Here is a 23,382-nt window from a genome sequence, read left to right as displayed (position 1 = left end):
TTATCTTACTTTAGTAAAGTGAACGTTTATATGGTTTACCTCAGTTGTTTTGCTAGTTAGGAACTTGGCTATTAGAACCATGTCATTAAACATACAGTTCTGACCACAGGAAAAACTAATGTGCTGCAAAACTTAGACATAAACCTAAACTCCTTAAAACTGAAGAGCAGAGTAAAGTCCTTATTCTGAAATAGTGTCTTTGGAGCTTAGTTATGTGGTCATTATTTATTGTTAATTAACAAAGTCAGTACCAAGGGGGAAAAAATACAGTATTAATTTGTTTGACCCATAACTTTTCCATTCCTTTCCTCTGTTGTCCTTTCTGCTTGCACCATGCATGCACCACTGTTCAGGTGTCTCATGGCCCAGCTAAGGAATGGAGAGAGTTTTCCTGCTCTGTAATGTAACCACTTAGGCAACATTGTGGGAATTGGCAACCAAGGTATTTTCCTAGAATTGTCACAGAATCAGGGCACATTTTGGGTTGGAAGGGACCTTAAAGCTCATTTTGTTCCAAAGCCCTGCTATGGACAGGTACACCTCCCACTGGACAAGGTTGCTCAGAGCCCCATCCAAGCTTGCTTTATTTCCTTTAGCAATGGATACACCTGACAAGAGATAGGTAGGACTTTCATGCAGGGGTGGAAACATCCATCCACACCAGTGAAGGAGAAGTGGTGGTGTTGTGTTGGGTCAGGAATGTTGGATGTGTTGAGTCAGGAATATTGGATATGTTCTGCTAGATGAAAAAGGAGAAAAAAGGTTTGGTGTATGCTGAAGTGTTTGGTAAAAATATCTCATGCTTTTCTTCATTACACCCTTGTGTTTCAGGTCACAAAGAGGAAGATGAAACACCTTCTGTTTCTGCTGTGCTGTCTCTGGAACAAACAGCTGTGATTCAGGAAATGGTAAATCAAGATGTACTTCCAAAGCTGATGATCCCCAGTCCGACCAACGAACCACAAGTGGTAACTGAAGACAAACAAGGAGAAGCAATAAACTGTGCATCAGATTTTGATGATGATGAAGAAGAGGATGAGGAAGAGGAAGATGAAGAGGAGATAGAAGATACCAATATGCCTAAAGAAAATGCTGAAACACCTTTGATGTGTGAAGAAAAGTTGGACTCTATGGAAGAACAGAAGAGTACATCAGAAGAATCTCCAGAAAGCTCTCCAAAGAAAAAACTTGTGGTGAAAATTCCAAAAGCACAGGGGGAATCCAACGGTGATGTTCAGGAAACATTCATGTTTCCCTGCCAGCACTGTGAGAGGAAGTTTACCACCAAACAAGGACTTGAGCGCCACATGCACATCCATATATCCACTCTGAACCACGCGTTCAAGTGCCGATACTGCGGGAAAGCCTTTGGCACTCAGATCAACAGGCGGCGGCACGAGCGGCGCCACGAGGCTGGGCCCAAAATGAAACCATTCCTCACTCTGACCTCATCACAACACTTGGATAACGTTGCTGACAACCAAGTGATTGTGGATGATGGTCTTAAAGATGACCTGAACGTTTCCAGTCTTGTGCAAGACTCTGTTGTCTTGGATTCTGAGAAAGTTCCCCAGGAAATGTCAAACTCTGCGTTTGCTGAGGAAAATAAGGAGCCCAAAGAATTGCATCCGTGCAAATACTGCAAAAAGGTTTTTGGAACTCACACCAACATGCGGAGGCATCAGCGGAGGGTTCATGAGCGTCATCTTATTCCCAAAGGTGTCAGAAGAAAAGGGTTTTTTACTGAAGAGCCACCACTCCCCACAGAGCCAGCCCCAGCAGTCCAGAATGTGTACATAGCGAGCACAGAAATAGAAGAAGAAGGGGAAGGAGATGATGTCTATCTTATGGATATTTCCAGCAATATCTCTGAGAATTTAAATTATTACATTGATGGGAAAATTCAGTCCAACAGCAGCACTAGCAATTGTGATGTGATTCAGATGGAGTCCAACTCTGCAGACTTGTATGGACTGAACTGTATAATCAGTCCGGTCACAGTGGAAATTTCCTCAAATTTAAAGGTTACACAAACACACATGAATGAACCTCCTAAGGAACCCTCTAGCAGTGGGAGCAGTGAATCCAAAAAAAGAAGAACTGCCAGCCCTCCTCTTGTACCAAAAATAAAAACTGAAATAGACCCAGAACCTATAACTCCTACTAGTTCTTTAAATCTTCCTCTTAGCATTTCAACAGAAAGCTTACCTTTTCATAAAGAAAAAGGGGTTTATTTGTCATCAAAATTAAAGCAGCTTCTTCAGACACAGGACAATAAGAAGATAACTCCATCAAGTGAAATCCCTAAACTAGGACCTTCTGTTACATCATCACCTATTTTGCCTCCAGTATCCAGTAGATTTAAAAGAAGGACCAGTTCTCCTCCCAGTTCTCCACAGCACAGTCCAGTGCTTCGAGACTTTGTCAAATCCGGTGAGGGAAAAACTGTGTGGAATGACAATATTCGGAGTTCAAAAATGCCAAAGTTAGAAAGCCACAGCAACTCACCTGCTTGGAGCTTGACTGCAAGGGAGGACAAAGAGACTTTGAGCCCTCTTTGCTTTGAAGAATATAAAATATCAAAAGACTGGACAGCAGCTCCAACTTTTGGCAACGTGTGCAACCAGCAGCCGCTGGATTTATCCAGTGGTGTGAAACAAAGGTCTGATGTCAAAAGCAAGACTCAGGTTCCCTGGGAATCCGTTTTAGATTTAAGCGTGCATAAGAAGCCTTGCAGTGATGCTGAAATAAGGGAATACAAAGAAAATTCCACACAGCCAACGTGTAGTGGTGTGAAGAAGAAGAAACCCACCACGTGCATGCTGCAGAAGGTTCTGCTGAACGAGTACAACGGGACAGATGCAGCCGCAGACAGCGCGCTGGGCGTGGACAGCACTGCCAGCCCCAGCAAGGCCCTGGAGCCTCAGCCAGAGCCCGATGCAGATCCTGCTCTCTCGGCATCGTCTTCCACTGACACTCAGCCCCTCAGCTCCTCGGCCTCCCCTGTGCCCCAGGCGTCTGCTGGAGCTGCTGTGTGTCAGCTGCCTCCCTTGTTAACACCCACCAACCCGCCATCGCCGCCGCCCTGCCCGCCTGTGCTCACAGTGGCCACCTCACCTCCCCCCCTGCTCCCCACCATGCCCTTACCCATCCCAGACGCCTCTGCCAGTGCCACTAACACGTCCTCCTGTCCCTCACCACTCTCCAACACTACTACCCAGTCCCCACTACCAGTTCTCTCACCTACGGTGTCTCCTTCTCCATCCCCTGTCCCTTCTGTTGAACCTCATATTTCTGCTGCTTCACCAGGTCCCCCTACACTCTCCTCCTCGTCTTCCTCCTCCTCTTCCTCTTCTTTCTCCTCCTCTTCCTCCTCATCATCTCCATCTCCCCCTCCTCTTTCTGTAGTTTCTTCTGTTGTTTCCTCTGCTGATAACCTTGAAAGTTCTCTCCCAATAATAAAACAGGAAGAAGCTGAAAGCGAGCAGCAGAAAGCAAGAGAAGATCCTCACACTTCAAGTGAATCAGGAGTAGTGCAGGAAACATTCAACAAGAGCTTTGTGTGCAATGTCTGCGAATCACCTTTTCTTTCCATTAAAGACCTAACGAAGCATTTATCCATTCATGCTGAAGAATGGCCCTTCAAATGTGAATTCTGTGTACAGCTTTTTAGGGATAAAACAGACTTGTCAGAACATCGCTTTCTGCTTCACGGAGTAGGGAATATCTTTGTTTGTTCAGTGTGTAAAAAGGAGTTTGCTTTTTTGTGCAATTTGCAGCAGCATCAGCGGGATCTCCATCCAGACAAAGAGTGCACACATCACGAGTTTGAAAGTGGGACTTTGAGACCCCAGAACTTTACTGACCCCAGTAAGGCAAACGCAGAGCACATGCAGAGCCTGCCAGAAGATTCTTTGGAACCTTCAAAAGAGGAGGAAGATGAAGATCTAAATGATTCTTCTGAAGAGCTTTATACTACTATAAAAATCATGGCTTCTGGGGTGAAATCTAAGGATCCAGATGTTCGCATGGGCCTCAATCAACACTACCCAAGCTTTAAACCACCTCCGTTCCAGTATCACCATCGTAATCCTATGGGTATTGGAGTTACTGCAACAAACTTCACAACTCACAATATCCCACAGACTTTTACTACTGCCATTCGATGCACAAAATGTGGGAAAAGTGTTGATAACATGCCTGAGTTACACAAACACATACTGGCCTGTGCATCTGCCAGTGATAAAAAGAGATACACACCTAAAAAAAATCCAGTACCCCTCAAACAGACAGTGCAGCCTAAGAATGGCATGGTGGTTATTGCTGGGCCTGGGAAGAATGCCTTCAGACGAATGGGTCAGCCTAAAAGACTCAATTTCAATGTTGAAATTAGCAAAATGTCCTCCAATAAACTAAAAATAAGTGCACTGAAAAAGAAAAACCAGCTTGTCCAGAAAGCTATCCTGCAAAAAAAGAAATCTGCCCAGCAGAAGGCAGAACTGAAAAATAACCCATCGGAGACAGACTCTCATATCTGCCCCTACTGTAACAGAGAGTTCACTTACATCGGGAGTTTGAACAAACACGCGTCGTACAGCTGTCCCAAAAAACCCATCTCTCCCTCCTCTAAAAAGAATTCTTCCAAAAAAAGTGCAACTTCTTCACCTGCAAACAGCGACAAAGGCAGCAACCAGCGCAGGCGAACAGCAGATGCAGAAATCAAAATGCAGAGCACTCAGCCTCACCTGGGCAAGACGAGAGCACGAACCTCAGGACCTGCACAGCTCCAGCTCCCCTCTGCCTCCTTCAAGTCCAAACAAAACGTTAAATTTGTACCTTCCATGCGGTCTAAAAAGCCAAATTCGTCTTCGTCGTTGAGGAACTCTAGTCCTGTAAGAGTGTCTAAAATGTCCCACGTTGATGGGAAAAAAACTAAGGTGGTTTCTAAGAACAATTCCTCTGGAATCTCCAGCAAAGCGTCCCGGAAATTGCACGTCAGAATACAAAGGAATAATAAAGCTGTTTTGCCAAGTAAATCTGCTGTGGCGAGTAAGAAAAAGGCAGACAGGTTCAGTGTAAAGTCTAGAGAGAGGATTGGAGGACCCATCACACGGAGCCTGCAGCAGGCAGCAAACGCAGAGGCAGCAGAAAACAAAAGAGATGAGAGCAGTACAAAGCAAGAGCTAAAAGATTTCAGGTAAGCATTTCATTTGAAGTTGAAACAACCCAGGAACACGTTGCTTGCTATTTTGCCAATTTTTTTTTTCCTTTTTTTTTTGAGTTTCTCATGCTTAAATAAAAAAAAGAAAAAGTTGCATTTCCTAAAACATGGATGAGCAGCTCACTGATGCCGAGGTATGATGTACATACTTGATGCATTTTGTCATGTCATGAAATAATCCACGGTTTGTATAGAGAATGTCTTTAATTATAAACTGAATTGAAAACTCCGGGGGGAAAAAAATGTCAATACCTGAGTGCAAATAAACTTAATGTCATTAAGCTCAATGTTCTTGGAGACACTGACCATGTGTTTGGTACCTGACGTCTGAGGTAGCCCAGAATCATTCAAGATTTATTTATGGTGGTTCACTAAGTTAAAAAACATGACTGCATTCTTTACTCACTAAAATAACTTGCTTTGGTTTGTAATAAAAAGCATTCTCTGCATATATATAAATATATATATATAAAAGAAACAAACCATGACCAAATACTTCAAAAATGTATGTGCATACGGACTGAGTCAGATCATTAAATACTTAATATAAGGGAAATAGACATGTAAGAAAAGTTACATGAACATGTAAATTTGTTAGAAGTATCATGCTTTTATGTTTCGCTATAAAATTTTATAATTAAAGTTCTATTTCTTTTTGAGAAGAAGCATTTTAATCACAAGAAAGGGTAATACTTCAATAAATAAATAAAATCTTAATCTACGTGCCTGAGTCCCGACTTACGTCTTCATGTAGTCTCTCCAATCAATCCTAGTGTATTTTGCACAGTGTTTATAACCTCTGTCACCTTGCTTCTGCCCTGTTCTTCTTGCAAACAGGTGTCTGATTTGCTGAGGAACTTTCACAAAGCTCACTGGTAATTAAGAGTGCTTTTGGGGTTGGTAATTGCAGCGCCTGGCTGTGATCAACACCAGATTTAGGGCCGAGGGTAGGTTTTTGAATTGAAGTCATTGGTAGAGGAGGAGGGGGAGGAACTGCCAGCCTCCATCAGAACAAGTAGAGCAGGATCTGTTCAGTGTCAAAATCCAAACTGTGCACAGCTTGTGTGTCCTACAGTGAAGATCTCCGAGGTGAAAATAGTGAGGAAATACTTGGTAAAGTAAAGGTTCAATCCAGCAGAATTATTCCCAAGTGCTAGAGGGGAATTTGACTTAAAATAGTCCATACCCAAATTAGGAGAAAAATGTTATAGGAATTTGGAGACTAATGGTGTAAAAATGCCTTTTAGGAACAAGAAATGTCTACCAGGCCTGTTCCCTTGGGACATAAACATCTTCATGTTAATTCTCATCAGCTGCTCTCTTAGTTATGTGTGAAACTGTATTTAAATGATGCCAGAACAGATCAGTAGAATAAGAAGCCAAAACACCACATCTTTCCATCTCAATGAATCATTTGACCGTAGGCAAAATAACCAAGTACTTGGAAATGGGTGCATATGGGAATTGTTTAGTAGTATTTGGGGAAATAACAGCTGACCTGGGGTGAGGTTTCCTTGGCTGGCTCAAATACCTTTGGTTTACTTTGGCAGCTTGGAGTCTTTATCGGTTTAACAAATAGTTACACTAGGAAATTCTTTCTCTTTCTGAAATAACTTTCATAAATCTAGATTGTCTAGTCAACTTCTTTTTATATCAGTTACATGGTATGAAGAAATTTTTTGCCTTCATACACTAATATCAGCACAGTTTAACTTTGATTCTACTCTATGTAGGCACTGTTGGGTTTTGATTTTTTTTTCCAGGAAATCTTAATATTTTTTCAAGACTTGCTTCATGTAATATTTGTCTGACAATTTGTTTTTCACCTTTCAGTTTTTCTGTGTAAGCGTACTTGTTCACAAATCGTTTTGTCATATATCTTCAGTTTTTGTTTTGGTTTTTTTTTTGTTGGTTTTTTTTTTTTAATTTCTATTTTCTAGGAATCTCCTGTAAAAACAAAATAAAATAAAAAAAAAATCCCTTAATGTCATGGTAGAGCTGTTGCATGCTCATCTTAGGGTAAGCACTACGCCAAGGGGTGTGAAATCCAAGCTTGCGCAACCCGCAGCGGCTGAGTCACAACCATCAGATTGCCTGCAGGCTTCTTGCTCATGCTCAGTGTCAGGTCTAGATTTCCTTACTTTGTGCTTGACACATGCAGGATGATTCAGACTGAAGTGAAGGGTGCTGTTAAAAACAAATGAAACTCCACAGGAAACCATCAAAAGAAACAGTGGGATTAACTGAACCAAGGCTTTTGCTCTTGATTTTGTCCTTACCTTCGTGGGTGGCACTGGGCAGTTCAGTTTCTCTGCTTGGCAAAGCAGGTTCCTCCAGCCTGTCCAGAATTCAGTGTACATTCAGGGCCAACAATTGCTGCACTCCAAGTATTTTTGTCATGTTTTGGGTCTCTTAAAGCCTTTTGTCTAAATGGATCAGCAGAGGCCAACCTAGCACGGCAGAATTCCCTTTTCTTCCCACCTTCTCCTCACTTTCTGAGTCTTTTAGATGTCTGGCATACAATAGGAGAAACCTGATTTAGATGTTTTATGGATTTTCCAAGTTCTTCTTTACACATGCAAATAAAACTTTATATAGCAGTGATAAATTTCTAAACACCAGATATATAACGGATGCAGTGTATCTTTTTATGGATAAGAAGGCTAGAGCAGGGCTGCAGACCTGCATATTTTGAAAATGAAATATATAATTATTCTAAAAAGGTTGTACACCTCTAATTTAAGAGAACAAATTGGTCTATTGTTCATAACAACTTTTTATGGAAAATACTGTTTGTCACATGTTCATAGAGCTTTCAAGATTAATGACAGAATGGATGGAAAGTGACTGGTTTCTTTATACAGACACCCCTTTTATTTTTTGTTCTTAAAAAGTAATCTACCTCTTAAAAATTTGTAGTTTAATACTTGTTTGGTGAATTTGTGCCACTTTAACTCTCACTTTCACTATCATTCCCATTTTGTTACATTTCTGTTATGGGGACTTTATGTTGAAATATTGTATAAAGCATTTGTAGCAAGTTTAAAAAAATAAAATATTTAAAATTATTTAAATTGTTTTGGACACTTCAATTGTACTATATGTGATTTACATTTTACATTAATTTCATTTTGTTTTCATTTTGGGTTGTTAATCTTGGAGCATGTTCCTGTATTAAAGTTTGCTGTTAGTTATATTGTTTCTTCTATCGGAGAGTGCTATAAAGACTATTCTAATGAAAACATTAAAAATTGCAATTTGACATAAAAGTGGGGTTGTCCTTGCTTTTGAACGCTGTAGCCTTGCTGGAGGGCTGGAAATGCAGGTAAGCAACTCCAGAGGGATTTTCCTCCTCCTCTTGCCGTCCATGCTGTGCTGTAAGTTCCAGTTGTTGTTTCTGGTCCTTGGTGTTGGAAGCACTTAATGACCAACTCGATGGAATTATCGTGACACATTTTCTATAACCAATAAAGTAAACTTTTTAAAAACTTGGGGGAAACTTGCCTTTTGTGTGGAAAGCAGATGTACCAGGGAAAATGAAATTATTCACATCTAGGAAGAGTTCAGTGTCTTTGCATCCTTCAGGTGTGTCCCCCTGGTTCAGTGACATGAATTTGTACTAATTTGCCACTTCTGACTTAGCCTGGGGTCACATGTTCATAGAGCTTTCAAGACTTTCAAGGGTTTTAATTGTGGACACAGCTAATAAATTTAAACTATTTAAATGAAAATTACACACACCATTTCAACTTATTCTCATACTATAGTTTTCTGGTTTTCTGATATTATAGTGTTCTATTTTTATATGCTTTAAACTTGTTCAATAGTTCAATAAAAAAATACATGTAAAGTTTTTTTGGCTCTTGAGAATTTTGAAATGTTGTATTCCACCACCAAGATGTGTGTTCTGCCTCTTGCAGTGGGGCTGGAAGCATCTCTGTCCATATTAGTGTGGCAGTGGGGTGGAATAATATAACATTGAAAAGGCTGAACAGCATTACAGCTGTCAGTTCCTTCACATGCTCTACTAATCCAGTAGTAAGTTACTATTTTATGCAGTTGTCTATTCAAATTAATGCTTCTGTCTGAGTAAGACTCTATGGTAAGAACTCCTGGTTTATTTTTTCATGTGGGATGTCATTCCTTGAACGTGTTCTCTCCATAGCAATGTTTTCCATGAATTCTAACTGCTGGAGGAAGATCTGGTGGAATGTTGCAGAGGTTCCAGCATTGTTCATGGAGTGGTTTTGCATTCACTGCAGTTTGGGATTTGCACCAGGATGGAAGAGGTGAATCCTTAGTCTGCTTACAGCAGCAGTTACTCCAAGGGCATGGGAGGAAGCCACAGTGAAGGTTTTCAGTCTTGATTAGGTTTTTCTGTATTTACCCAAGGGAAAACATTGGTTTGCATATCCATAATTGTGTCTTTATATTTTATAAGAATAAGGAAACATGAAAAAAAGGTGAGAACTTGTAGTTTTGAGATTGCTGAAGATGGGACATAAACTTGTCTGTTGTTTCACATCTTTTCCTGACAAATGAATTATCAGTTGGTGTTTGCTCTTGCTGCAGTCTGGATGTTTCAGTCGCCTTGTAAGGATTTATTAGCCATGTCTAGCACTGAACTGATCATGAGTAAAGCAGCCTCATTCCCTAATGCCATGGCAGAAATCCTCTTGCTGTTGTCTTTGCTGTTTCTCTGCTGTGATGCTAAATCCTGTTGTGTCCCAAGGATGAGCCACACCAAGATGTTCACCTGTGTTCAGCTGATCAGTGAAGTGCTGGGTGATGGAGAGAGATCTCTGCTCCAAAAGAGAGCAGATCATCAAGGAGTTTCAGTCCCAAATAGGTGACTCATTGCAAAGAGAAATGTGCAGCTTTCATAGTTACCATTGCTATTGCATCTCATCTGCATAATTGAATTTCTCTGGCTTTTATAGCCGCCTCTGTATGATCTGAAGCAACAATAAAGCTGTAACGTTGCCCACAAAGTGCTGACATGTCTTGAAATGCATCCAGACAGCCAATGAAAACAATTAAACTTGTCCTGTTTACAGAGACCAAGTGACATGCTGGGCGAGATCAAATGAGTGTTGGTTTAATAAAAACAGCGATGCTGGAGTTGTGGAGACTGGAGATCTGACAGGTTGTGTTTACCTTTTTTTGTTTTCCATTTTCCACTTTGCTGGAAGGCATTGGAAGCAGCTTGTGGCAGTGACTGATCTGTGCTCAATCCTAGGTGTTGCAGCCAAACCCCTCCTGCCCTGTGAGCTCCTCAGCCCTGGTGGGAGCTGCCCGAGGGGATTAAGGTGTTGCTGGTTCTCTGGTGTGTCAGCATTTTGTATTGCAAGACTTATTTAAAATTCTAGTTTAATTCCTGATTATTTTCTTTAGGGAGATGACATAGAGTTTTATGTCTAAATGTTCAATATCGAATGCAAACAGGAATAGCAGTCACATCATTTACTGTGGTTTGTGACTTCATTCCCAAAATTATGGGCTCAGCTCCAGCTTTTCACTGGAGTTGGGTTTAGCCAAGGAGCTGAATTGCTAGAGACAGACAAATAGCTTGTGAATGACCTTAAAAAGAACTTAAAAGACCTTACATATTAATTCTGACTTTTATTTACTGGATGTGATCTGTGGGAGTCACATGATGTTGTAGTTCTGCTAGTGATGAAAAGGAGCTAAACAATAGATTTTGAACAAGAAGTACATGCTGGGTTGGAGCTGCACTTTTGTGGTAAGTCAATGGTGAGAGAGGGCTGAACTTCCACATCTATTTTACTAAACTGTACAATATAGCAGCTTTCTAATGGAAAAGAGGATGTACCTACCAGTACTCTGCAAGAGCAGGATGGTGAGGAAGATAAATATTTCAGGGCAAGATGCAAATGAAACGAATAAGCCATGGGTTACTTTAGTTGAGAGGAAGCCATTGAGTCACCTCTGTTGCTTCCCACACACACTTCATTGCTTTCCATTCTCATTTTGCTGATCCCTGCACCTTTACTTCCCTTAGTAAGTCTTTAAAAATGCTTTTGGTGGATCATACTTGTAGAGCTTCCATTGGGCAAAGAGCACTGAAATACTGCTTTCTGTTTTTTTCAGATACAAGGGAGTAAAACAAGCTCAAAGGGAGACTTGAGCAGGCAGCAAGTTGGAGGGAAGCTTTTTCTTAAGAGATAGGTAGCTGCTTAATTTTCCTAATTTATTCAAAGCTTGAGTGGTTAGTGAAACATGTAATCAGCAACATGCACTTTGTGTATATATCTCTCTTTAATTTTTTAAGACTTTTATATTTCATGAGCGAAACAGGGTCTCTGAGTCATGTTTTTGTGACAGTACTCCCAGAAACTGCCAGAGGGCTGTGAGAAATGGCTTTGGTTATTCAGTGGGTGATGTTCATTGCTCTCAAGTACAGGCTCAGTGTTCAGTCATTCAGGGTGTTCTGGCACACTGCAGGTGAGCAGCAAAACTGAGACTTGCACCACTCAGTGCCCTGTGTGAGTCAAAAAGAGTAATAATCTCATCTCTGGGCCTGGTTCAGCAATGCCTGCCTTGATTGCAGCTGAGGGAGCTGGGAAAGGAGCTCAGGGGGAACTTCTCACTTTACAGCCCCCTGACAGGAGGGTGCAGCAGGGGAAGGGCAAGCTCTGTCCCAGGGAGCAGGGACAGGACGAGAGAAAATAGCCTCAAACTGTGCCAGAGTCTGCCCAGAGAGGTTTGCAGTCCCCATCCCTGGAGGTGTCCAGGGTAGGAGTGGCTGTGGCACTCAGAGCTCTGGGCTGGGGACAGGTTGGACTCAATGGCCTTGGAGGGCCTTTTCCAACCTCAGTGAGTCTGTGACTCCTTCTGCACTTCAGGCAGTGCTGCTCAGCAGTTAAATGCCTGTGGTAGAATGAATGCAAGGAGTTTTTCAGGAGAATGCTTTTGTTGGGAATGCAAAGGATGTGCCTCCTGCCAAGGGCATCTGAAGGCTCATTCCTGTGTGCAGACTGTGAGTAGCCCTCAGTCATGTTCCAGCTGTGACTCAATGGGGGAATTTATGTAGTGTTTATGTATTGAGATCTCTGCTAAACATTGCAGTGTGGAAGGAGGTGGGAAGATGAGAAATATTGAATTCTTCTATCGCTGAGCTGCTTTGAAGAGTCTCACACTCAAACTCGGCTGTCACTGGAGTTTGCAGTTGTATTCACCATTCATTATGGCAAAATTCATTATGTCACTCATCTGCCTTTTCAAATCTAAAGCCCATTTTGTTCTGTGGTTTCTTTTCTATGTGATGAGATGTGCAGGACCACGGGCTCATCCTCATTCTGCTGCCCTCCAGCAATCCTTTTGAACTCCTTTGGTATCATCATTTCTGTGTAAAGCTAAATAAAATCAGCTGCAGTGTTCCCTATGTGTGATGAAAGTTTTCTCATTCTGTTAGGAATGTGATTCAGTAGATACAAACTTTTTGTCAAATCACATTACCTGACAGTATAGAAGATGGTTTTGAGTACTGCTATTTTTAATCCAACATTGTTCAGCTTTCAGCTTGCACAATGCTCTGTGCTGCTTTAAAAGGGCAGGAAGATAAATTGCTGACATGATACTGTTCATCTAAATTTATAGGTCTAGACCAAGATTTCTTAAGTGACTGATAATCCCTGAGCTCAGCTTGAAGTACCTTCAAGGCAACTGATTCAGTGAAGGAGCTCAGAAGCCATCTCAGTGCTGAATTCCTTTGAAGTGGCTACTTTATTTCACTGCTTTTGAAAATGTAGTTATGTTTACACGAAATGGTATTGATACCTCAATTTCAGAGTCCCCCAGGTGAGCTGCAGGCATGGTGGGAGATTATTTCCAGCAGTTTTCACTGTTGGTTTGGTGTTCATCACCAGAGTTCCTTGTGATCCCTGGGAGGGGAACTAAACCAGCAATGGAGAAACTTGAACTGCAGAGCACGTGTGAAACAGCAGTTTTTGAGTTCCTGTGGGGCAGCAGTGCTGCTTTAAAGGATGAAATTCTTTGAAGCACCGTGGCTGGAGATTGCTGTTAGGTGTCTTCTTGGAAGTGGAGAATGCAAAGGATCTCCCTAACAGGTTTTTCCAGTTTAGATTCATGAAAGGCCTGACCATAATATTCATGTTCTGGCCATGGGAAGGAAAGATAAAATCCTGGCGTGCTCCAGCTCTTTCTCTGCTTTCATGAATAAACACATGTAAGTCTCCAAATATCCACAGCACAGCACATTAAGATTCTTTTTGCTTTCTGCTGCCTCCCCATTTTCTCTGCAGTGAGGCAGGACTTTTCCATAGAAAGAGAGACAACCCTCTCAACAAAATTATATCCACAAACCTTTGTGTCTTGATAAATATTTTGTTTCACTAAAACAGACAAACAAAGGTCTTTTCCTCAGTGGTTGATGTTTTTGATATTTTTCCAAGTCCTTGTTTTGGGTATTTACTTTCCCATTAAGAAATATACTGTTGCCAGAGAATGCATTTCAGTCAGGGTAGCAGCACTGTGGTTTAATCTCACTGAGAGCAGAAAACCCAGAAATGGCATTTATCCACCCCCTGAACCCTCCTGCTTCCCTTCTGGCCTGTGAAATTGCTCAGCCTAATTCTGCAAAAGGAAGAATTTCGGATTAAACATCCACATTTCTACTTTTTTTTTTTTCCTTGGCAGTCAGTGATTTGTGTCAGCTTAGCTATTCTTCTACTTAAGAGTAGGAAACACTTGATGGAATATGTTCCTGGCATGCTTATTGTTAAATGGCTTGTGAAATGTGTGTCTGAAATTTTGGATCATATCCTTGGGGGTGTTTTAGGTTGGGAAATAGTCTTTGTAGGGGAAAAAAACCACTTTAATTGAGGTAAAAAATGTGAACCTAAATCACCTGAATTGTTACCATTCACTGCCACGACTTTGTTCACTGAATTTCCCTGGTGGGACTGGCAGCCACCTCAGATCACTCCAGCCTTCATCCCCACAAATACCATGGCATATTTTTCTGGGACATTTCCAGAGAATTAAACTCTCAACCTGGGAGAATGTTAATTGCACAAGTGTGCTAGAAGACAAGCTAATTTGAATAAAAAATACCAAATGTATTTCAGGAATGTCTTGAGGGAAGGGGGGTGTGCCAGGATTTGGCATTTTTACTGACCTTTGAGTTCCTGTGTGCTGCTCATGGCAAGACTCAGGGGCCTGGGAAGGCATGTGGAAGTAGGAATTTGGTTTGGACAGATATTTAAGTATTCAGGAGACAGTTTAACCTGGAACAGCAGTGCAGGTGGTGGGGGAACTTTTCTCTTTGTTCACTCCTCTGCTTCAAGGCTGCAGAATTTCTGGGTGACCTTGGCAAATCACTTTGCACCTGACTCTGTTCTGGATCTGAAAAACTGGGATTATGGTGCTGACTGACACTACAAAACACTTCCAGATATGAGGATGGGAAACTAAGAGCTGGGATTTAGTGTATTTTTGTTGTAGTGAATCTCACCAAATCGGGTGATTTATCTCTTTTAGTTTGGGAATGCTCTCAGTTGTGAGAGACAGCTTTAGGGTGTGTCTCTGTAAAAAATAGCTTCATTTCACTTCTGGGTTCACTTTAATTTATGGAATAGCTGGTTCATGTACCAAACTGTGTTGTCTGGTTTAGAAGTCCTTAGTTGACAGAGAAAACTTCATGCAGACAAGTTGTTCCTGCTACCTAATATTTGGGTTCTGGGTTTTTTTTCCTTGCAAGCAGAGTATGTTTTCCAATGTCATTCTTTTTTTTTTCAAATAATTTTTTTTTCTTTTTTTCTGGCTGGGGCTGTTCCCTAGCAATGGTTCTGGCTGTGTGGTTGGTTTGGGCTGTGCACAGGGTGTGAGGGACTGGGAACAACCCTTTCCCCTTCCCACTGCAATCATCCCTCAGCAGCATCGCCCAGGGTGGCTCAGAATTCCTTTTCTCTGCCTGTCTCCAGTTACCCAGCGCTGAGCTGGTGAAAGCAGGTGCAAATGACAGTGCTAAAAATAGCAATTTCAATCACTGCTCCTAATGCTTGGGGGAGATTTCAGAGAGCAGCTCCCCTTGCACACCCAGGAGTTTGTCAAAATCATCCTGACATCCCAGAGCTGCTTCAAACAGGCTCTTCAGTGGGAGTTCTCCATCCACTTAGGTTAAGGTGGGGCACAGGAGGATTCCTGGCAGCTTTGGCACAGCAGACATGGCTGTGGTTTCAGAGCACAGCTCATTGGGAGCACTGTGGAAAGGCAGCAGTGAGAACTCCGTAAGGAGCTCAATTTCACTTTCTATTTAGCAAAACAATCCTTGTTCATCTTGTTCCTCTAATCCTCAGCTTCCAAATAACAAGCCATGATCCATTAGCTTTAAAGTTTGATGAAATCAGGGGTGAAAGATCATAGAATTCAAGTAGTTTGGGTTGGAAGGGACCTTAAAGATCATTTTGTTCCACCTCCTGCCATGGGCAGAGACATTTCCAGTGTCCCAGGCTGCTCCAAACCCTGTCCAGCCTGGCCTGGGACACTTGCAGGGATCCAGGGGCAGCCACAGCTTCTCTGGGAATTCTATCCCAGGGCCTCCCCACCCTCACAGGGAAGAATTTCTTCCTGATGTCTGATCAGGATGTGCATTTGAAAATCTGGGTCAGATTTTCCCTGATATTTTGTCTCTTTGGAGTTGAGCCTTTTAGCATTGTTTTTCTTTAGGTTTCCCATAGGATCTACACCCTGCCTCACTGCATGTCAGATGCAAACATATGTCACTGATTATAGAAGAGCTTTTACAAGCCATAATTAACATTTTGACAGCATTACTTACATGGAGACATTCTAAACAGAAAGAAACTGAAATTTCTCTCTTCTAGTTATAGTAAAAATCTGAAGCCAAACAAACGAAACTTATTTTGGATATTCTGCTGTTTCCCTTGGTAAAAATCCTTATATGGAATAACAAAAATCTGTCTTTTGTTGACCTCCCCATTAGCACTTTCTTGTTCTTCCACACTGGCTGAAGGTTTCAGGATTGATTTCACAAAGGCTGGAGTGGATGATTTACATAGAACAATAACAAAACTTTTGGCAGACGATTTTAACCACCAATTTGAGCTTGAAAATAATTGAATTGCTTCTACTTTTCAAAATTTCTGTGGTTTTGCTTTTCTGTTGCAATGGAAAGTTTTGCACTTCTTTATGTCTAACTTGCAGTTACATTGTGTGTAAGGACAAACTGAAATCTCCTTTAAAGGGTGTGTATTGAACTCTAAAAATAATCTGGAGAGAAACCTGGCTTTTAACTTTTTTTAGACGTGTTGCTGTGTAAGAAAATGACATTTCAAAAGATGTTCCCTTGGAAGAACATAAGTGGTTGGGTTTGGTCAGCATTTGGAAGAATTTGCCTTGAGAAGGAAGGTATGTAATTAGCTGTGGGGGTGCACAGGTGTGAGGGGAAGCAGGCAAGTTTGTGCATGATAGCTGAATTTTTAAAAGGTGCTGAATTTAAAAACAAAGAGGGGATTTTTAAAAATCTTTCAGTGTGGGGAAGTTTAGCTTGGGCATACATTTGAATTGAGATTGTGTTCAGAACAGGGCAGAAGCAGTTGGACTTGCCTTGCTTCGAGTCACTTTTTCAGACTTTCTTCTTGAAATCACAGTCAACGGAGGCATCAAATAAAACTTTTGCAGTAAAAATCTCTGATTTTCACCTCCACTTTGGGATTGTTAGTTTAAAATTGAAGTGCATGAAGGCACTGTTGTAACCTCTGTGTGTCCTTGTCAAGTCTGACTGGGCAAGAGTGACAGAAGTGTTCTGCCGACTTTGACCTGGGGAAAAATGACCAGATGTGGTATATGTGCTGCTAAAGTAATATTCCTTTTCTGTAAATATGTATGTTAAAACCTGATCCGGACTGTCCTGAGAGAACAGACCATGACTCTTGTGGTTTTTGGCATATCTGTGGGTTTGTTGTCCCTGTTGAAGGGTCTCAGACCTGGGGTGAGAGGCTGGCGCTGCTTCCAGTTGACATTGTCTGTTTCCTCCTTAAATAAACTCACAGGGTAAGTCCAGAACAAGGCAAAAAAACCCCTTTTCCCTTCAGAAGTGCTCTTGGTGCTTGCAGTGTGGGTGGAATGTCGTTTTCTTTTCTCACAGCTCACTAAAGCACGGCTCTGGTTGTGCCTGGTCGCTGATGCTCTTCTGCCTCTTTGCACAGCTACAGGCTCCGCGTGGCCTCTAGATGTCCCTCCTCCTCCTCGCATCACCCCAGCGCCAGGCAGGGCAAGAAATCGAGCTCCACCTCATCCCACCTCTTCAAGGAATAGACCCTGGGCGTGTCTGAGCGGAGCAGGTACACCACCCAGCCGGGAGGATGTGCAGGGTCCCTTCTGCTGAGCTCCCAAACCCGTCCTGTTTTGGAGATTTGATCCAAGCCTCAGGAAACCCACAGTGTCATTGTTCTTGTTGTGGTTTGGGGGAAAGGCTGGAATGCTGAGAGCTGGATGAGCCATAAAAAGCTACATCTGCTTCCACGCTGGAAGTGATGCTTCCAGTCCAGGACTGTGAGACCATGAGATGCTCATGGCATTGCTGGCTGCTCTGTCTGATTCCCGGCGTGGAGAGTCTCTAGGGTTTGTCCCCTTTGGAGCTTTTTGCTAGCAATAATCTCCTCTTGAAATAGAAGTACTAATTCCAAATGGATTTAATTCCAAAGGTCTTCTTTAATCATGGGTGGATCCACACATCCTGTGGATCAAAAGGATGTGTCAGGGCAGTCAGCCCTTCAGCCCTCGTGGAAGGTGTAAGGAGAGTTTTGTTTGTGATTTTTAAGACCTGAGGTGTTGCTCCTCTGGATCCTGGGGAACTTGAGGATGGTGGTGATTTTTGTAAGGGTGGGGTTTATCCCTGTCTTGGAAGGAGAGGTATTTGTGTCTGAATGTAATAGTGGGCCCAGTGCTTTGGGATGTTTTAGGCTGAATGGATGAAAACGGAACAAATTCTAATTGTCCAAAAAAAAGTATAGCTGGGAATGTTCATTATGCAAATTGCAGTGCTGTGATAACATCCTAAAGCCTTAGTTGGGGTTGTGGTGAGATAAACTGTGAGATGGAGCTCTATGGGCTTGGGCAAATTAATGACCCAGCCCTGAGTATTGGTGAGTTTGAATTGGCTGAATTGATTTTCTGTTTGTTTAAACAAGACACTGTTTTCTGCCCCTTCATTTCCCACCATTAACTCGCAGATAATAATCTCCTTTATAGTGATGTAACAGCTGAGGAATGTGATACTTAACATGTGTAAAGCTAAAGGTGAGAATGAGTACCAGCAAAACCAAGATGCTGCAGCCTGAAGTTTGTTCTTTCTTAAAATCATTCAAAAAAATAACATTTGAAGGAATAGTTAGTAAAATTCTGAAGTTTGCTATCTCCTGAATAATGGGGTGATTGCTAAAGAAATGTTAACATCCCTAGCTGTGGCACAGAGCGTTTAGCTGTGGAAAACCCAAGCAAAATTAAATCACAAAATTAAGTCTCTTCCCTGCTCAGTGATCACTGAATGACTTGTCCTGCTTCCAGCTCCATGGAACAGGACAGTTACTGTGACTCCTTAAACTGCCTCTGATTAAATTCAACTCTCTGTGTATTTTCAGATACCAGAAACTTCTGACTGGAAAAGCTGAGATGAAGTAATCCTCGAGCATTGTGCTCTCCTGCTTTGCTCAGACAAGGTGAGATGTGTTCCTCAGCAGACAACAGGGACTTCTGCTGGAAGTGATGATGAGCTTCTGTCATCTCCCCCTTCCTTCCAAGGCAGGGAGCACAGAGCAGATTCCTGCCTTCTCCAGGGAGTGATGAGCTGGGGATGCTGGGGATGCTGGGGACATGCTGGGGACATGCTGGGGACATGCTGGGGACAGGGTGATCTTGGGGTTCCCCAGTGTGTGGAGCATGGAGAGCAGCATGGAGAACAAAGTGTTCAGGGGCATCTGCAGGCAATCTGCCTGTGCCCAGAGGGTGGATGGCTCTGGATGAGTCTCCTCTGCCTGGGAGAACACAGAGGGTTTAACATTCTATGCAATTAAATTCTGAAAAGACTGTTACATCCTTTTAGTTTCTGCTTTACATCCTAATGGGTAAAGAACTGGGTATCCCACAAAAAAAACTCTGAAGGGAGTGGGAGGTTTTCCTGAGGTTTCCACATGGGAAGTCTGTGGGAACCCCAGTCTCTTGGCTTTGTACCATTAGCTTTAAGGGGCATGATGCTGTTGTTTTTGAGGTGCATCAGGAGCCATGATTTTTGGGAATACCACCTGTTGTGTGGTCCCTGGGAATGCACTGGCAGCCCAGTTCCATGAAGGGACAAACATCCATTCCTCCAAAGCTGCCATAACTTGTGTCTGGTACTCTTTAGAGTTGGGATTTATTGATTGATTGATTTATTTGAGGACAATATCAAACATGGCTGGGTGTTGCTGTGGAGTATCAGGAAAGATTTGTCCTTAAACACAACATTTCTCCTTAAATACAACATTTCTCCTTAAACACAACATTTCTCCTTAAATACAACATTTCTCCTTAAATACAGCACCAGGGCTCAGTTTCTGGCTCCTGTCCAGAGGCCATCCATGAGGGCAGCCAGTAAAACTAATTCCAGAACCACACAGGTCAGCTGCTCAAATGCAGTGCAAAAAGGTTTTTCACCTCTTTCCTGCCCCCAGATGGGGTCAATCCCACCCAGGAGCATCATCTGCCACTTGTGGGCAGAACTTCTGCCCAGTTCCTCTGTGAGGTGAAAGGTTTCTTCTGCCAACATGTGGTTTTCCAGGATCCCTGCTAACGTAGCATTGAGATTTGGAATTTTTTCAGGAGGCCAGAAGGGTTGATTGTTCTATTTCCCTCTTGTTTCAGTCAATTTGTTCCTGTCCTTGACTTTGCACTCCACACAGATAAGCACATATCTGTGTATGCACACGTTAGTTAAGAAAAAAAAAAAAAAGTGCCCAGTTGATACTCCTTCCCAGCACCCTGAAAAAGTAAAAAAAAGTCAATTTTATATTTATATCTTCATATATAGCTCTATATATATGACAGATATTAATATATATGTATGGAATTGCTGAAAACAGTTAATTTTGTATAGGTCTGATGAAAATCAAATTGTTCAAAATGTATACAAAAGCTTTAAAGAAGAAACATTGTTCACCATAGAAATGTTTTAGGTACATGTTGTTTGAGTTGGAAGGAGGTTTTCAGGATCTTGTATTATCTCACTACAGATTTTGTTGATAAATCTCTTTTGGAGGCTTTCTAAGTGCAATTGTGGTTTGGGGGAAAGGCTGAAATGCTGAGAATTGGATGAGCCATAAAAATGCTTCCAGTCCAGGACTGTGAGACCATGAGATGCTTGCTGGCTGCTCTGTCTGATTCCTGGTGTGGAGACTCTCTAGGGTTTGTCCCCTTTGCAGCTTTTTGCTAGCAATGATCTCCTCTTGAAACAGAAGTACCAACTCCAAACAAAGGCTGGAATTTTTCACAGCAGCCTCGGAGGACTGAGATTCTCATTAGTCATTCAAACTAGTCAGAAGTGAGTATCCAGATCTGCTAGGCAGCTTGGTAAATTTTGGTCAAATAGCACAAAAAATTGCATTTCATGGCCTTATGTCTATATCCAAGCAGCTGGTGTGCACACACAGCTCTCGGAGCAGTTTGCCTCACTTTGGTTTTGCACATTATCTTTTTATTTTCTCTCCACATTTTCTCCTTCCTCTCATCATGCAATATTAGTATGGTAAACCCTGTTCTTTCCAACAGGAGTGTTCTTCCTGTGTGTCTGGAGAGTGTCTAGATCACTTAAAAATGAGTATACAGTGCTAATAAACCCAATATACTCTGATTTGTCAGTATTACTGGTGATTGATCAATTACAATTGATTTTCCCAGTGCAGTTTTGTAGGACACCTTGACAAAGATCACAGTGTATAAATTATCATTAGCCACTTGAGGATTGTTGCTGAGGAAGAGTTTTCTTGCCATGCAGCCCAAATACTGCTTTGAACAATCCATTCTCCTCAGACCCTCAACTTCCAGTCAGTTAAATTAAATAGAGCTCTGGCATAGCTGCTGCCCAGTTTAGTGCCTTGAAGGCATTCCAGTGAGGTTACCAGAGGTCACTTCTGTGCAATTTCTTTTTGCTGCCTTTTTTAGGGTGGCATCAACGCTAATAACTTACAACAGACTCAAGGAGAGAAGTGTGTACATTGTTGTGCTATAGGAACATTTTTTTTCCCAGAGAAATTCTGGTTTCTCACACGAGCCTGTAAATATGTATTTACAATTTTCAAAGCACGTCTTTCTGTCCCTGGTTGTAAATGCTCTGTTTTTAAAGTTTTATAGTGGGTGACTCAGCCAAGAGCCCACAGCTTTATATTGTACTGGGCTGTTTGAAGGATCCATTGCAGTCTAAGCTGTGGCAGAAAAATATCCACACCATGGACAAAAATAACCCATGGCTGCACCAGACTTCATCATTTTTCCTCAGATAACAAATGCAGTTTTTCTGGGAGGGTGGGAGGGTTGATTTTTCTTGCAGGAAAAAAAAAACAAACCATCAGTTCAAAATGGTGTCGTTTCTCTGGACCAGTGAGGAGATTTCATTCACAGGGAATTCAGGAACAGTATGCCATTTTTTTTTCCCAAGGCAGAATTTCACAGTTTTGCAGCAAATTTTGAACCTCCCCCGTGCCTGCTGATGAAACGTGAACTTTTGCCCTTGACTAATATCACAAATTCTTGTGAAAATTCGAGGAGAGGGTGGGGAAAAACTCAGGTTTTGCATGTAGGAATTTGTGGGGATGAGCCTGGCAGCTCTGCAGTGCTCCCAAGACAGTGCTGATGCTGAGAAGTTTATTCAAAATGAACTGTGTGGAGATGTGGTGGGACCTGCTTGGTGCTTGGGCTCTGAACATTGCTCTGGAAGACTGAGAGGTCTATTGTCTGTCAGCCTTGTAAAGAACAAGAACAACAATAAATCAATGTGGAAAACAGCATGATGGAAATATTTATTGTGATTTCATAGAATCCCAAAATGGTTTGGGCTGAAGGGATCTTTAAACTCATCTCATTCCACCCCTTGCCATGGACAGGGACACCTTCCACTATCCCAGGTTGCTCCAAGCCCTGTCCAGCCTGGCCTGGAACACTTCCAGGGATCCAGGGGCAGCCACAGCTTCTCTGGGAATTCCATCCCAGGGCCTCCCCACCCTCATTGTAAAAACCTTCTTTAAATCTACTCTAAATCAACCCTCAGCTATGTCTTTACAGGGTTTTAAATGGATTCAATTAAATGGAGAGTGAATTAACTGAGCCACATTCCTTTAAAAACAACAGCAGATGCAATAAACAGGCTTGGGAACAGCTGAATTATATATATTAATATTCATTTCACAGAGGCTAAAAATGGCTCTTTCACCCCAGAAAATCTGAAGGTTCCTCATGCATTATAAATCTGATCTGTTAGAGAAAAGCCACTGTTGTCACTGTCACCCTACAGTGCCTGCAGCAGCCTAACAAGCAGCCAGGCTGCTCTGGCAGTGTCACAGCCTGTCTGGCTTTCAGCAAATGCCACCCAGTTCCAGGTAAGTTTGAAGGGATCAGATTGTGCTGAACTGTCATTCTGTCCCTGCCTGAGAAATATTCTTTAAATAGCTCTGTGTCTCCATTCATCTGTCTGTGCTGTCACATGAAGCAGCACTGATTACTCCTTTTTCTAAGAGCTGTGGCTTTTTTGGGGAGAAAACTACATCCAAAAACAGATAAGGAGGATCACTTTCTCATGGTGAAGCTGCTGCCTGGAGGCTGCTCAGCTCTGTGTGTGGAGCTGCTGGCAGGAGGATGCAGACAACACAACACTGCCAGGGGCTGGAGCTCCTCCCAAAATCCCAGTTAGCAAAGCCAGTGGGATATTCCAGCCTTTGGTGCTGATTGTAAATGCTCTTGCAAGGCTGCAGGATGTTCAGAGAGCTGTGTGTGCCCAAGAGTGGACACTGGGGACACAAATCCACACTGGGGACACAAATCCATCCTGCCTGAGCTCATCTGAGACGCTGCAGGAGAGCAGCAGAGATGGAGCTGCACTGCTGAGTAACATGCCCCTGGCTGTGAGCAGT

At 42.3% G+C, this 23,382-nt stretch overlaps 1 protein-coding gene across 4 annotated transcripts in view; it reads left to right on the top strand.

The window, feature by feature from the left end:
- The window catches only part of PRDM2 (PR/SET domain 2), a 63,745-nt gene extending 41,485 nt beyond the window's left edge, over nt 1-22,260 (top strand). For 3 of the 4 annotated variants that reach the window (XM_085080170.1, XM_085080173.1, XM_085080172.1), the window contains 3 exons: nt 832-5,197; nt 17,434-17,568; nt 18,868-22,260. In XM_085080170.1, the coding sequence (XP_084936296.1) occupies nt 832-5,197; nt 17,434-17,542 (4,475 nt within the window). In that variant the 3' untranslated portion in view covers nt 17,543-17,568; nt 18,868-22,260. Of the gene's footprint in view, nt 1-831; nt 8,491-17,433; nt 17,569-18,867 lie in introns of those variants that run through there. The other variant, XM_085080171.1, reaches the window with a different exon arrangement.
- Nucleotides 22,261-23,382: the final 1,122 nt, after the last annotated feature.

The sequence above is a fragment of the Lichenostomus cassidix genome, chromosome 21 (genome assembly GCF_008360975.1).
Source record: "Lichenostomus cassidix isolate B80296 chromosome 21, HeHo_3.0, whole genome shotgun sequence".
NCBI lineage: Eukaryota > Metazoa > Chordata > Aves > Passeriformes > Meliphagidae > Lichenostomus > Lichenostomus cassidix.
This window is presented reverse-complemented; position numbering and strand designations above follow the sequence as displayed.